The sequence below is a fragment of the Anabrus simplex genome, chromosome 2 (assembly GCF_040414725.1).
Source record: "Anabrus simplex isolate iqAnaSimp1 chromosome 2, ASM4041472v1, whole genome shotgun sequence".
Lineage (NCBI taxonomy): Eukaryota > Metazoa > Arthropoda > Insecta > Orthoptera > Tettigoniidae > Anabrus > Anabrus simplex.
In genome coordinates, this window is record NC_090266.1 from 1197605922 (window position 1) to 1197622258 (window position 16337).

The following is a 16337-nucleotide window of genomic DNA, read 5'->3' on the forward strand; positions in this document are numbered from 1 at the left end:
TTCTAATCACCAGCGACTTTTCATAATCACAAAGATACACACTCAAGATGCTGTGAATTGTGTACAGTGTTTTATTTACAAATTGTATACACCTTAATAGTTGCACATCAAATGAACCACCATCTTGAACTTTATCGACTGCGCATTAGCACGTCAACCAACGACGGAACACTACCAACACAACATAACCACTTCAACGGCAAAATCACATGAGGTCACACACTTAACTCGAGCAACGTCTCTCACTAACAACTCAACTACCCACGACTGCCCATTTATATACCTTGCCTGGCCAGGCTTCCAGAAAAGTATGACACAACATGCTTTCTCGTATCTTCCCGAGTCTCCAGTAACCTATATACAAATGAATGGAATATTCTGTAAAATCTAAAGTTATGAACTTTTACCTATGGCTGATGATGACACTGTATGCGTGTCGAAACCGGTACCATTTTAACTAATATGTTGTAATATAACCTATAGTGCAACAATTGTGTATTGAAAAGGTGGAATCTGTTATATTAAATTACTATTGTTATTCTGTAAAACTTGAGTGACAAAGGGGCGTTGTTCTAAACTATTACCCTGTGTTACACAGCATTACATCGGATTTATACATCATATTTACAGGTAATAATAAATTATATGTTATTTATTACGTGTTCTTACATTAAATAAAGTCTTACTAATAAATATACAGCAGAAGTATCGTGACATAACCTCACATGTTCTGTTACACAAAACAATCGTACAACACACAAATAATAAATTATACGACCATGATTGATACCAAACAAAGTTCGCACTGAAAATCTGTCGTTCATAACTATGTAGATAATAATAATAATAATAATAATAATAATAATAATAATAATAATAATAATAATAATACCTACTAATCAAGCTCTATATTTCACTATTTACCCATGGGTTTAGAGAATTATTTCCACCGGGCGAGTTGGCCGTGCGCGTAGAGGCGCGCGGCTGTGAGCTTGAATCCGGGAGATAGTAGGTTCGAATCCCACTATCGGCAGCCCTGAAAATGGTTTTCCGTGGTTTCCCATTTTCACACCAGGCAAATGCTGGGGCTGTACCTTAATTAAGGCCACGGCCGCTTCCTTCCAACTCCTAGGCCTTTCCTATCCCATCGTCGCCATAAGACCTATCTGTGTCGGCGCGACGTAAAGCCCCTAGCAAAAAAAGATAATTGTTTCCAAGTTATACTAGTCCATTACACACTTGCATCAGACTTGAACACTAAACATGGGTCTTGGAACAGTCCCGTAGAAGATGCATGAGGGAGACTACTTTATGACTTTTGCCAACTCCTCTAATGTAACAATACTTTCAATAGCGATAAACCAAGTTACAGATGCACCAACTCGCAGAGTTATTTAGATGTAATTGTATTCAGTCCAGCACGTCTCCCTCTTATCTAAAATTGGGATATAACGTACAAACACTTTTGGACCACTCTCTAATTATAACAATCTTAAAAAGGACTACAGAAATACCGCCATTAAACGGTAATAATCACTCAACCAGGACATATAGAAAAAAGAAATGTCAAATGGTCTCTTCCAAGTGGCTCCCAAAAGAAACCTACCAAGGATAGCAGAAGAAATAGCTTCCTGCAACCACTGCCGGGGAATTAGACGACGTAGTAGAGAAATTAACTGACGCCATAAACAAACTGGCAGAAGCAGATCTACCAAAAATTTCTCACAAACTTCTGGGGGAATGAAGAACTGACAATTATGTGAAAACTTATACTGGCCTGTGACATGCAATATAAACAAAGCCGCTGACCAGTCCTACGTCAGAGGTATTACGACATTTATCTAGTATTCAAAGAGGAATACAAAAATTTGATGCTTAAAAGAAAATCTGTATGCTGGAAACAATTCTTTTCAATTCTTGCAAAAGCTAAACCTTGGAAATTTGTTCAGAAGCTAACCAGCAAGCCAGAAATTTCAATAACCTGTCCTCAATAGAGAATGAACAAGGATATACTACCACCTTTTCTGGCACCACAAATACTCTACTGAACACGTTTTTTCCGTGTGAAACAGAGGATATAGAAGCACGAAGAGAAGTGAGAATCTCATCCATGATCCTCCCTGATACAGCTGATGATGTATTGTTCTCACATGAAGAAGTTGAGCGAATCATTCTACTACAAAATGATTAAAAAAAGCACCAGGCTGGGATGGCATATCTGCCAACATAATCAAAAATATCCACTTCTGTCTTTCATCCTTATTTGTCACACTGTTCAATAAGTCCTTATCTTTGAACCATTTCCCTACTTCATGGAAAATTGCAGTAGTGAAGGTAATTCCTAAAGAAAGCACCTTAACAAAGTTTACAGCTAAGTCTTTCAGACCTATCTGCCTCCTGCCAGTTCTAGGAAAGATTCTGGAGAAGCTATTAATCGACAGAATTATGTACCACATGCATCTTCACGGCCTATTATCCCAGTTTCAGTACTGCTTTACCCCACAAAAATCTATTGAAGATGCTGTTCTCTATGCAACTGAATGGATTCAGAACATCATCTTAAAGCGAAAAATAGGCTTTTTTAATCTCTTTGGGCATAACTGGTGCATTTGATAATGCCTGGTGGCCGAAAATGTTGTGTCGACTGAAGGAAAAGCAATGCCCACATAATCTGTACAAAATCACTCAAGCATACTTCAGCAACAGAAAAGTGAAACTTCAAGTCGTAACAGCAATTTCAACTAAATACATTAACAAAGGATACCCCCAGTGATCTACCTGCAACCCAGGATTTTGGAATATCTTGTCTGATGACGTCCTCAAAGTACTCCTTCCCACGGACTGCAAGATTATCGCTTACACTGACGACGCACTCCTGTTAATCAAAGCTGACAGTGACACTGAGGTAAACTCTCGAGCGAACACAGCACTACATATTCTGCTCAACTGGGGTTCCAAAAAACAAGCTGCAATTTAATCCACTGAAAACAAAGGCTATGGTTGTCATGACAAGATGAAACCTGATAAAGCCACAACTCAAAATGAACGGACAGGAATTCACACTAGAAGATCAACTTTTATATCTGGGGGTCCTATTGGACAAACATTTAACTTTTAGGCCACATCTCAATAAACTAAAGCTTAAATCAGATAAATTTCTTCAGGTCATTGCTACTGCATGCAGGACATCAAGGGGAATAAACTCAGAAGTACTCCGCATCATATATTACACAACCTTTGTTGCACTAATACTTTCTTGTGCTTCATCGTTTCATTCTACACTTGAAAAGCAGTGGGCTAAGGAAAAACTTCTGTAGATTCAGAGAGGAATCGTCCTTCGAATTTCTCGTGCCTTCCGCACAATATCCACACAAGCAGCCCTTGTCATCGCTGGAATAGAACCTCTGTTCTTTACTGCCATCAGAATGGCCAAACTCATGTTAATGAAGAAAAACAAAACATCACCTGCACCAATTCTTGAAACTACAGTGGAGAAGAACTGTCACTTTGTGGAATCCAAGTTACCCTGGTAATTTCAAGACTTATGTTTGCAATAGTTGCTCACCCGACCATGACTGCTATATCTACACAGACAGCTCTCGCACACCTAATAACACTGAATCTGTCAAAGTGGGTGACACATTCGTTTTCTACGAGAATAACAGGGAAGTGTTATCAGCCCAATACAAATTGTCATCCAGTATTTCAGGATTTCAAGCCGAGCTATGGGCCATCGAATCTGCTGTGGAGTGGTGTGAACACAACAGTGGTAGCGCTCAGATACTAAGAAACTCGTAGGCTGCATTGAACACAATGACCAGCACAACGTCAAACCAATAGCTGCTACTATAATATCGAGAGCACAGCAGTGCCCCCACGTCTGTCTTTCCCGGATCCGAGGACACACCGGTTCTCCTAGAAATGAAAAGGTAGACAACCTTGCAAAAGCAGCCTCCTCATCCAACATAGAAATCGCCTACAACAAATCACCCCCGAGCTATGCAAAAGCCCAAATCAAAACACATCTAATAAGACAGTGGAACAACCTCTGGACATTAAGTACAAAAGGGTCTGTCAAAAGAGAATTATCTTTTGCCGACATATATAGCCGACTCAAGTTCAAAACATTAGTGCCCAAATTCATTCTCACCGGGCTGGGTTGCTCAGACAGTTGAGGTGCTGGCCCTCTGACCCCAGCTTGGCGGGTTCGATCCTGGCTCAGTCCGGTGGTATTTAAAGGTGCTCAAATATGTCAGCCTCGAGTCGGTAGATTTACTGGCACGTAAAAGAACTCATGCGGGACTAAATTCCGGCACCTTGGCGTAGTTAGTGGGACATAAAGCAAATAACATTATTAAATTCATTCTCGCTCAGTTTCTCTCTGGCTAAGGAAAATTTAAGTGTTACTTTGAACGCTTCAAAATTAACAATGCAGGCAATCACTTGTGCTTTTGTGGATCTTCACCGACGGTGGACCATTTACTGTTCGACTGTGCCATGTTTGGAAGGACAAGATTCGAACCTGATTGTCACCTAAACAATTGTAAGGTGGAACCTTCAAAGCCTTTATACCATTTGCGCCCTGTGGGTGGGGGACACAGATGAAGAATACAACCACAGTATCCCCTGCCTGTCGTAAGAGGTTACTAAAAGAGGCGACCAAGGAATGACTGAAAGAGAACCATGAGACTACTTGTAATTAGTACCATCACGCGAGGAACAGCATGGGTCACCTTTACTTGCGAATAGTACCACTATGTTAGGTACACAATAAGTTGGTGATTAGTAGCAACAGAGGGTGAATCAGTATGGACTTTGCAGTACCTGAGATTAGTACCACTCTTTGCAGAACATCACGGGCTTACGTTGCCTGCGATTAGTACCATTGTGAGAAACACCATGGGTCTGGGCATTGTCTGTGATTAGTACCACTATATGAGTGACACCGTGGGTCTGTATTGCCTATGAGTGCCCCCGTAATGTGAGAAACACCATAGGCCTGTGTTACCTGTGTGTATTACATTACCTGTGCGTATTACCACATTGTGTGGAACACCATAAGTCTGTTACTTATGATTAGTATTGCTACATGAGAAATACCATGGTTCTTACTTTCCTAGCAATAAGTACCATTATGATGGGCCGTTGACTTGGATTTTGGACCCCTTTAGACAACAAGCATCATTGATTCAGGTTTGTGCTTTCGAAGCAGCCCCTTGATCAGTATAGACTATTGTTTTAAGACAGTTTCCGGGAAGTTTGACCATTGCGGGTCAGATCCACTGATTGTTTTAAGTACATAATCATTGTTCGACTCTTTTTTTTTAAAATTTAGTCAGTGGATTGATTTTGGAATTATTTTTAACTTTCAGTATTGAGAGCTGGATACGCTGATTATTTTCATATTCATCCATTTATTCTTCATCACATTTTGAATGCTTATCAGTGGATGAGTTTTGGACTTAACATATGGTCTCATTTCGTACCATTATGGGCCGATGCCCTAGATGTTAGGCCCCTTTAAACAACAAGCATCATCATCATCTTCATCATCATCGTTATACCATTTGTTTAGGAAATCCTGCTGCTACAAACAGTTCCTTAAGTTCATTCACCACATCTTCAGTAATTTAGTTTCATAATTTTGTGTCAAGGACCAATTGTAACAGTTCGCTTTCCTCATCTTAACACTTGGGGAGACGAAAGTTAATACCTGGGGACACATGAATATAAATATAAACTATATGTGACTTGCCCGCAACTTGCCACGCAAATAGAATTATCATTCCATGGTTTCCCATTTCTCTATGTAATGTTTGGGCGCCAGCGTTACAGTTTCAAACAAAACTGTAAGGCAAAATTTATATTTACTAGCATAGAGACTTGTACTTAAAACACAGGGGTAGGATTTTAAATAATTAACCATTAAGTATCGCTTAAGAAAGAAAATTAACGCAATATAAAATACAAATGAATTTATTACACACAAAAAATTAGATGAATCGGAAAAGTTCCTTTAAGCATGGAGGGATTTAAGAATTTACGTTACTGAAATTAACTGTTGCTTGCTTTATCTAATTGAAGCTCACCAATTGCAGCTTCCGTTGAAGTCATCTATTTTCCGTGGTTACTCGTCCCCCTCTCCTTGTTGTAGAATTGGCTCCATGGACATCCTTCCTTCCTTCTGTGATGTGATTTGGGCTATCTGGACTAGCACTCCCTAATTGCCTAGTCTTTAAATTAGACATTGGCCCTATACTTGTGAAAATCGATCAGCGTTGATCGTAGGAGGAGAAAATTCAGAGATATGAATTTTTCCATGTTAGCAGAAATCTCAATCCAACTTAGCTATCCTACTGATACTATACTGACTTGTACCAAATGCCATGGACTTGAACTAAACGTAGCTCTTCGTCCAGAATAATTACGGAATATCTCACAGGCCATAAGCTTGTTTTGTCTCACGCAGATCCGACAACATCACAGCAGCTAAGTACTGTGTCGAAGCGACAACATACTGTACGAAAATAACTATGTCTCAAAGCGAGCACTCACTGTCTCAAAAATCAATAAAGTAGTAGACGTTCTGGTAGCGATGTGTGAGAGTTGAGGATTGCTCCGCATTAGATAATATATCACCGGGCTCTCCCCCGCTCTTGGTGACTGACAGCTCAATACCAATTCTCCATATAACGAAGCATCTGATTCGTAGATCACATTATCATCTCCCTCTCTTCTTTCTTCACAAGTAACCAGTAGGCGTGGCGATCATGTAGTATCCAAGCTTGCTAGCCTTGCACTCGGGTCGCTGTGTAGTGCCTTTTGCTCACGAGTTAAACATGTGAGTCATGCAACTTCCCCACTTCAAGAATAACTTTTCTGTGTACACAAGTATGAGATGAAATGACAACAACTCTGTCTCACCATTGACCATATTTATAGTACATAATGAATTCCTATCCTACATAATATAATAATTTAAATAATAAATGGTGTTCTAATACATACAATATGATTCCAAAAAACTATTTTACACATGATTGAAGTTAAATTAATATGTCTTAACGAGTAATTGCCGATGGCAGATAATCTTGATATCGAGTGATATCTCGTTAAAGTATGGCTGGAGAAGCCTGGACGGTTACACAATCATTTAAAAAACTGATCAAAACTATAACTTTAATAAACTCATGGGCAATAGGGTTCAAACTGGCAGGATATTTAATAAATAAATCCCTGTAGAAAACACAGTGCTAACCATGAATTCAGGATATAGCGATACGTGAAAAATCAGTGTAACTTTAATTGATGAATCAAATGTGGAACTAGATCCAGATTTATCTCCTCAAGATGTTGCCAGGTTTAAAATGATCCCTATAATTCTTGTGGTGATGAGCTGAGTTTCAGTGAGTACAAAGCAATTGTAAGAGACTATAGAGGCAGTTTCACTTTTGAAAATTTAAAACAGTGTTTTTTAACCCACTGCTTTTCAAATACAGTTTTCATTAACCCTTTGCCCTCGAATATTTTCCTAGCCACAGTGTCTCCTAATTTGTAATTTTTTCTGTCAGTTTTTGCAATACTGGGAGATGTGTTATGAAACACTTATCAACATGAGAAAGACTCAGATAGTTTCTCCTACATTTTCATTGGAATTTCTGGAGTGTGTGATGCTTTTCGAAGCACAGTCTTGGGTGAAGTCCTGGTTGTTCTCACAGGTTTTGCAGAAGTGAACCATTTCTCGCCTCTCCTGTGCAACTTTCCTATTGCTGCAAACCTTGCAGTAGTTCGTTTTCCCTTCGGGATGGGGATAAAGCAGATGCAGCCTGCCATTTAGTTGCACTTCATCGTCTGTAGTGGATGGCCTGCCCTTTTCTGGTTCTGTTCCCAACAAGTCGGGTCACAAGGTTCTTCCTGATGGATACCTCCAGAAGCCAGAAAATCATTTTCAGCCACCACTTAACCGATTTACGTGTAAAGGGGTACGAGCTCACATAGTGGTCAGAAACATCAACTTTGCCCCATGTACTTATTATAACCACATATAACAACTGATTTATGGACAACTTCCTCAACTACTCTCTTCATTTTCCTTTTCACCACCTGAGTGGAATTGTCGTAGAAGGTCAACAGCATGGCAGTAATTCTATTGTCCCTCCAAACAACACATGAGATGTCATCTTTTCTCACTACTACATCATGCTGCTTCATTTCCTTCGTTGCTTCTTTTTTTTTTTTTTTTTTTTTTTTTTTCACCTGGGGAGGTAGGCCTTTCCTGCTGACCATTACAGTGCCTGTAATGTGGACTTTCAGTTTCAATAGTTCAGCTTCTAACTTGTAACTAGTATAAAACTAGTCTGTGAAGACTTGAAAACCTGTTTCATTGGTAGCCTGCACAATTTTTGTCACCAAATGGATGACAATCCTAGCGGTACAAGATAAATCAGGTCTAATAAGTGCTTGTGTTGTCACTGCACCATAGTAAGGTTCCTTTGCACACACATACCCAGTAAGAGTCAGAAAGTACGTAAGTACGAAGTCCCCACTTGGTTGGCTTTTGCTTGTTGTAGCACTTGAAAACAATACGGCTCTTGAAACCTACAGTGCTTTCGTCAACACTCAAGTTTTGCCCTGGGATGAAAAATTCCCTGAATTCTGTATCCCAGTATGACACTATGTTTTTCACTTTAGATCCCCTTGATTGTGGTCCTAATTGGTCAGTTGGAGGGGAGGAGGGAGGAGGGATGAAGATTCCAAAATATTTGCAGAAATCTTTCCCTAGAAAACGCATCTTTGTAAAATAACTGCATTATCTAATCAGTCATCACTAAAATAGTCCTGCATTTCTGCCTTATTGTTCATTCCCATATTTATCACTACACCGATAAAGGACTTCAGTTCTTCTACTGTGATTTCCTTCCATGAACATCATATAGACCGCTTCTGAAGTGGAGTGTTTCTCTGAATATTTAGTTTCGTGTATTCATTTGTCTTATTCTTATTCGTAATGGAGGTTAGTAGCTGGTCTGTAAAAAAATAATTCCCAGTACTCTAATTCTGTAACAGGCCTATTGCCATGGCTTATAAATCCACTTACTGGCCTAAAAGAGAATTTAGGCAGGCCTACATCACCTGTAGTCCACGATCTCCAAGCATTGTTGGAATTTTGTACACGCCATGAAGTCCGGGTCGCGGCAACACATTATCTCACTCCCCCAACATCACATGAATCGCTGTCATTGTTATTATTATAACTCAGATCACTTTCATCACTTGCCTCGAGAAGGTCATCACTTTCATGGTCACTTGTCTGTAAATTCAGTCTAAATTGTCGTCAATATTTCATCCTCCGTCAAGCTGGGCACCGCTATTTTCCCAAGATTGCTTTCCATTGAACATATACATCACCAAGGAAACCGAGTAATATTATCTTCGCATTCTAGAAGAAGTTGTCTGAAATTTGTTCTCACAGTGTCCAGAAGATAGCAGCACTCATTGAATAATAAATAGAAGTCATAATGTACTCCACAGAGTAGTTATGCGACGCAAAACCATATGTTGACCAGAGCTCGACACACGAGTGTTAGCGCTGAACGGCGGCTGTCGACACGTGAGCAGAAAGAGTTAAAAGATTAAGATGTGCCCCTACCACGAAAAAAAATGATTGTACCAACAGCTCAAAACAAAAAGTTACGGAAAATTTATGGGCATAATAAACCCAATAATCCATTTTTTCCTAAACTACTTGATTCATCAATCAGGGGTAAATCGTTCATATATCTTGTGTCCTGCGACGTAGTGCACTGAATTTGCAACAGAACATCAGAAGTTAAGAGTTTTAATAGTAGCTCTTAAAATTCCCAAGAAGAATGCATGGAGTACACAGAAATGACCAGAACCTTGACTAGAGAACAGAATACAGACATGAGCGCATGACTGAGAACCGTACAGTATCAGCCGTTTGCATGTGCTGTGCAGTTGCAAGCATAACGGTAGAGTGCATTGTGTGACTCAATGCATGTAGGGGAGGCGAGTGCACAAGCAGGGCATAGGAAGGAGAAATTTAAAGAATCATTTGCTGTAAGTTGTCACCCTTGTGTCCTGTGCCGGGTGAAACACAATACAAAAATGAAATAAAAATAATGTTCACAGTATGTACGATACCTGAACAATTAACAAAAATCAATTATCACTAAACATATTTCCTCGGTAATCTAAGAACTCTACAATTGAGCCTGTTAAGTCAGGAAGAAGATCTTTGACATTAATAGTAGTGTACATTTCTGATTAACACCTATCAAATCAGTGATAACATACGGAACTACATTGTACTTAGTCTTATTAGCTCGTGTAGTAAGATACTCTGTTCTAAACTTAGTCTTTAATACTTGTCAATACCACAGGACATGTTTGCAGTGTTTTGTTTTCACATTCATGAAACATATTGTTTACCAACATGCTTCATAAAACAAATGCATTGTGCTCACCCAAAACCGGGAGAAGTTTCCTACTAGGATTTCAGTTTTGTACGCCAGTCAATTGAAAATCCTTAGCGTATGACAATCAGAATAAAGCCGCTTCATTATCTGGGCATGAAGATCGGAAGCTCTTCTGTGTTACACCGCCATTACTAGCAAGTTAGCATGCGAGCGAGTGACACGTCCATGTGCTACGGTAACGCACCGCCCAAGGTTATCAAGCAGGATAGTTTGGCCAGCAATATGCTGCACAGACTGACACAGAAGTTGCTCACAAATAAACTTGCATTTCTTTGGTGATTTTCTGGCGAGCTTTCACTAGGAGGAAATAAAATATACTAGAGATCGAATTTTGTTTCAGAACAATACGTCCTCTGAAAATGTCCATAACTTATTTTCAGATACCCTGTATATGTAAGAATGTTATAACTTTTGTTTTGTGACTCTCCTTGAAATTATTGTGTGGTATGTTATGTAGTCCATAGTTTGAGAATTTTTAGCCTATATATGTAAACACACACACACACGAGGGCGGATCAAATATAAACTGATTTTTTATTTTTTTTGTAAATTTATTGCATCAACCAAAAAAATACACGTCGAGAGATCACTTTTCTACATAGTGTTCTGCCTTCGATACACACATTCTCCATCAGATGGGTAAGATCTTGATACCGTTCTGATAGAAAGAAGAGGGACATATGCGGGGCCAGTTGTGCACAAACTCTTCTACACTTGCATCATCATCGAACCGCTGTCCTCCTAGGTCTTGTTTGAGTGGTCCAAACAAAATGTAGACACAGGGTGATAAATCTGGGCTGTACAGAGGGTGTTCCAGAGGTGTCCAGTGAATTTCCTCCAGTTTTTCCCACGTTAATGCGGCAGTATGCGGCCTTGCATTGTCGTGAAAAAGAATGATGTTTTGGAACAGTTGCCGCCATCGCTTGTTGCAATACGCAGCTTTTGCTTCATCCAAAATGTGACAGTAATAGACTGTGCATTAATTGTCCTTTGTTTGTGAAGAAAATCCACCAGCAAAACGCCCACAGAGTCGCAGAAAACAGTTGCAAGCACCTTTCCAGCGTGTTTCCAGCGTGGGCGTGTTTTGGCCTTGACCAGACCTGCTTCTTCTCTTAGCCGCCACTCCATGCTTGCTTTCTTTGACTCTGAGGTGTAATGATGCATCCAAGCTTCATCAGTGTCACAGTACGATGCAAGAAATTCTCTCCTTCCTCCTCATAGCGACGCAGGAGTCTCTGACAAACTTCCTGGCATACAGTTTTTTGTTCGTGGTTGAGGAGACGACAAGGAACCCACCTGGCAAACGATTTCCTGATATGGAGTTTACTTCGAATGATGGTTTGAACACTTCCGTAACTTATTCCTACGGCTGAAAGTTTTTACGAAACTTTCATTCGCCAATCTTCACCAGTAATGTCATGAATGGCAACAATGTTGTGTGCAGTGATGCTTGTCCGCGATCTCCTTTCATGAGGTTCATTTTCCACAGCTTCTCTTCCTGCCACAAACCTTTTAGCCCTCTCATTCACTCGAGTCTGCGAAATTGTTTCTTCCCCAAACTGTACGCGGAGCCATCTCAAAATTTCGGGAGATTTGGTGCCCTCTTTTGCGAGAAAATTGTTAGTGATGCATTGCGCAACAGGCATGTGCACCTCTTGCTCACTCATGGCATACTGAAGCAGCCCAGCTCTCCACCGTCATTCGCGCATGCAAACCCCTTCTCCAGACATCCTCACCAACATCCTGACATAGCCCTGCCTCAGAATTATTACTAACAGCAGCGATACATTAAAATTCCCGTTTATATTTCATCTGCCTAAATATATATGTATGTTTAGCCATTTTTATTACATATAAATCATAGCCCTGATGACATTGACACTAAAATCTGTTATTCAGATATTTCTTTCAGTTTGATCAGTTTGGTGGTGTGAAGCAAAGTAAAAAAAAGTTTTCCTTCTTCAAATTTGAGGACACCACCAAATTGGTTAAAGCTGGTTATAAAGTGTGTTAATATGTGAATGAATAAATGAATGATGAGTTATTATCAGTATATAATATACAGTTTTCCTTTAATATTATGACAGAATCTCTCGTGAGGAAGAAGCTAGAGAGCGTTACATGCGGGAACTGATATCTCGTAAGGAGGCTAAGATGAAACGCATGGCATACGAGCGTGACTTAGCTATTCGCGAATCTCGTCTGCAGGCCCAAACCACTGCCGATCTTCGAGAGCATCTGAGGTAATGTTTTTAATGGTTTCCAATATATTTCGGGTTAAAAGGAATATATGATCAATTTCTTTGGAATGGAGATATTTAATCAATTTTGAAATTCAGCTTTATATATTATGTATTTTAAATCCTGTCCTTAGTTATCTTATTCTTGGGTTTTCAAGTGGGTCACAGCCTATACTTACTAGTTAACAGCTGTCTTATTCTTTACGATGAAGATAATAGAAAGATACATACTCTCAGAAGATGACATATTTTCTTCGCTCCATTGATTTCTGTAAGAATTAAGCTCTGCATTTGTGTTAATGATGTATTTCTTTACTTTTTGTTAATACTAATCTTCTTTTAGGGTCAGGTGTTCCAGTTTGAATAGAAAAATACAGATACTATTATGAAAAGAAGGCTTTTATCCAGGGTAATGGCTCTGGTACACGAATCTATCTATTTGAAGACTGTGTGACATACCCAGTCGGCCCACAGATGTGTGACAAAATTATAACGTGGCTGGTCACTTTAATGTGACGTACCCACTCGGCCCACAGATGTGACAAAATTACAACGTGGCGGGTCACTTTAATATTAATATAAATAAATGATATCTCATTGTTTCTCCATAAACAATATCCCATGGGCACCAGCCTTCAAGCTTATGGCTTGAAAACGATAGTTGATAATTAATAATAATAATAATAATAATAATAATAATAATACATCATGAGACTCAAACTCCCAGGGGTAGGGTGACGGGACACTAACCATTAAGTACACTAACTTGGAATTTAAGGATCATTAATAACCATTTCATAAAATACAAATTAAAACAGCTATTTATTAGGATGAAAAACGTGGACGAGAGGTATAGTCAACGAGAGACTGGTTTTGACTAGTACAGGGAAGGAGAACTTTTGTTATGAATTTAGTTACGCTACTGTTCCGTAATACAGAAGAATACAAGTGTATTCTCTCCATGAACATAACCCATGGTGGTTTTGCATTTAAAATTAGGACTCATTACGACTTTATGTAAGGAGTAGGGTAGGAAGTGATAAGGCAGGAAAAGTCATATTACAGCTAGTGTATTATGCACGAAGCAGAAGTAGGACTGGAATCCAACAACAGATGAGGCAGCCGGTACAAGAGATCCATCGATCATCGGCTTCAAGACAACAAGATTCTACAAATGGTGAGCTTATGGCATAAGTTACTGCAAGTCTTCGCGCAACAGTTCATTTTCTTAGAGTTAATTTCATTCAGTTTTTCTTTTGCTTCCGTAAGTTCAGATTTCGTTAATACGCCGTTACGTCACGTTTTTCATCCTAATAAATAGCTGTTTTAATCTGTATTTTATGAAATGATTATTAATGATCCTTAAATTCCAAATTAGTGTACTTAATGGTTAGTGTCCCGTCACCCTACCCCTGGGAGTTTTTTGAGTCTCATGACCTATTATTATTATTATTATTATTATTATTATTATTATTATTATTATTATTATTATTATTATTATTATTATTATTATTATTATTATTAATAATTATCAACTATCGTTTTCAAGCCATAAGCTTGAAGGCTGGTGCCCATGGGATATTGTTTATGGAGAAACAATGAGATATCATTTATATTAATATTAAAGTGACCCGCCACGTTATAATTTTGTCACACATTTGTGGGCCGAGTGGGTACGTCATAACTGCAGTGTATGAAGATGTAGAAACTGTCCTTGTGTATTTGTTTCTATGTTTGTCCTAGCCTCCTATTTCTGTTGCTCCGTCTTCCCACACTGACCTGCCATGGTTTTGTCCTGTTATATGGGTTCCTTTCGTATTTTCCTCTCTCTCTCTCTCTGACTGGATTTGGCACTTATTTGTTCCTTTCCTATACTCATATATTATCTCATTGGGATAATTTTCTCCTTTTGTGTTTGTCCTGTGTTCCTATTCTTTTATCATCACCAGTACTTACATTTATCTTATATTTCTTCCTTTTTGCTGTACTTGCCCAACTTCCTTCTTATCCCACGTCAATGAGTGTTAATGCCCACCCTCCTGATGAACCTGGAAAGCAGAAACAAGCTCATCGGGAGCTGAAAAGAGATGGATATACATGAACAGGGATTTATGAGGAGAGAGCCTATCCATTTGAAGACAGCAGTGTATGAAGAAGTAGAGATTGTCCTTGTCCTTTTGTGTTTCCATGTTTGTCCTATTTGTATTACTCCCTCTTCCCACACTGACCTGCCATGGTTTTCTCTTATTATGTATGTTCCTTTCTTATTCCTCCCCCTCTCTCTTTTTGACTTGATATGTCTTTGTAACTTACTTTCAGTACCAACAATGTATCTTTATAATGTATTCATCATCCTTATCCTTATCCTTTCTCCTTATCCAGCTCCTACCTGGTTGGGGCATTTATGGCACTTCTCCACCTTCTTCTCTCCTTCCACCATTCCTCTTCCATCATTTTGTCCCAGTCCAGGTTTCTTCTTCTTGCACTCCTCTTTATCAAATTGATCCACCTTGTTCTAGGTCTCCCCCTTACTCTCATTCCCTCAAACTTTATCTCCATCATCTGTTCTGGTATTGTTTTCTCCTCCATCCTCTTTACATGTCCAAACCATCTTAGTATACTGTCACTTCTCTCATTTAGGTTTTCCATTTCAAGTTCCTCCTCACAGCTTCTCAATCTGTACTGCCTATCATACTTCTTGTGTATTTCATTTTGCTGCCTTGAATTCTACTCTCTTCCCTATTTGTCACTGTCCAGGTCTCAGCCGCATAAGGCAACATGGGTGTGTAATACATTTTGTACACTATCTTTTTACACTTTTGTGGTACTTCCTTATTCCAGATATGGTTTCTTACACTGGTAGAATGCATTGCTCTGTTTCACCCTCTTGCTAATTTCTGTGTCCAGCCTTTATTCTGCATTAATTCACTCCCTAGATATTTGAAACTGTCAACAATTTCAAGGCTTTGACCACCAAGTTTTACAATGTCTTTCCCTTGTCTTTCTCCTCCTGATCTCATCATGGTCTTGCTTTCTTTTGTAATGTATTACCCTTCTCAAAATTCTGCGTCCTTTTGCAGAACTCATTTTTGCAGTGATTCTCTAGTACCGTCAGTCCCATATGCACTCTTTTAATTCATATACGAGTGATAGCAGTCACCTTCTGGAACATCTTGTCACTATTTCCATTCCTCTTCCCTCAGATTGCTTCTTGTTCTCCATTGACATAACATCATTATACACAAATGCCCTACGCATTAAGGAACTTACAACTACGGAGTCCTTTCTCGAAACTGGACAGTCTAACACTTTTGTCCTTGTCTGCTCGCTCATTTTGTGTAAACCAACAACATTTTTAGCATCAAGAGGCAATTATTCCACCAGTTTGGCGGCACTGTCGTGAGTGGTAGAACGTATCCCTCCCATGTCAATCTCAATCAATCAATCAATCAATCAATCAATACTGATCTGCATTTAGGACAGTCGCCCAGGTGGCAGATCCCCTATCTTGTTTTCCTAGCCCTTTCTTAAATGATTTCAAAGAAATTGTATATTTATTGAACATCTCCCTTGGTAAGTTGTTCCAATCCCTACCTCC

The 16337-nt window shown here is 39.2% G+C and overlaps 1 protein-coding gene across 2 annotated transcripts in view; it reads left to right on the top strand.

Annotated features, from left to right (window-relative positions):
* The window catches only part of LOC136864791 (coiled-coil domain-containing protein 177), a 274593-nt gene that overhangs the window by 244992 nt on the left and 13264 nt on the right, over positions 1-16337 (top strand). For both annotated transcript variants that reach the window (XM_067142181.2, XM_067142180.2), the window contains one exon: positions 12587-12742. In XM_067142181.2, the coding sequence (XP_066998282.2) occupies positions 12587-12742 (156 nt within the window). The remainder of the gene's footprint in view (positions 1-12586; positions 12743-16337) is intronic.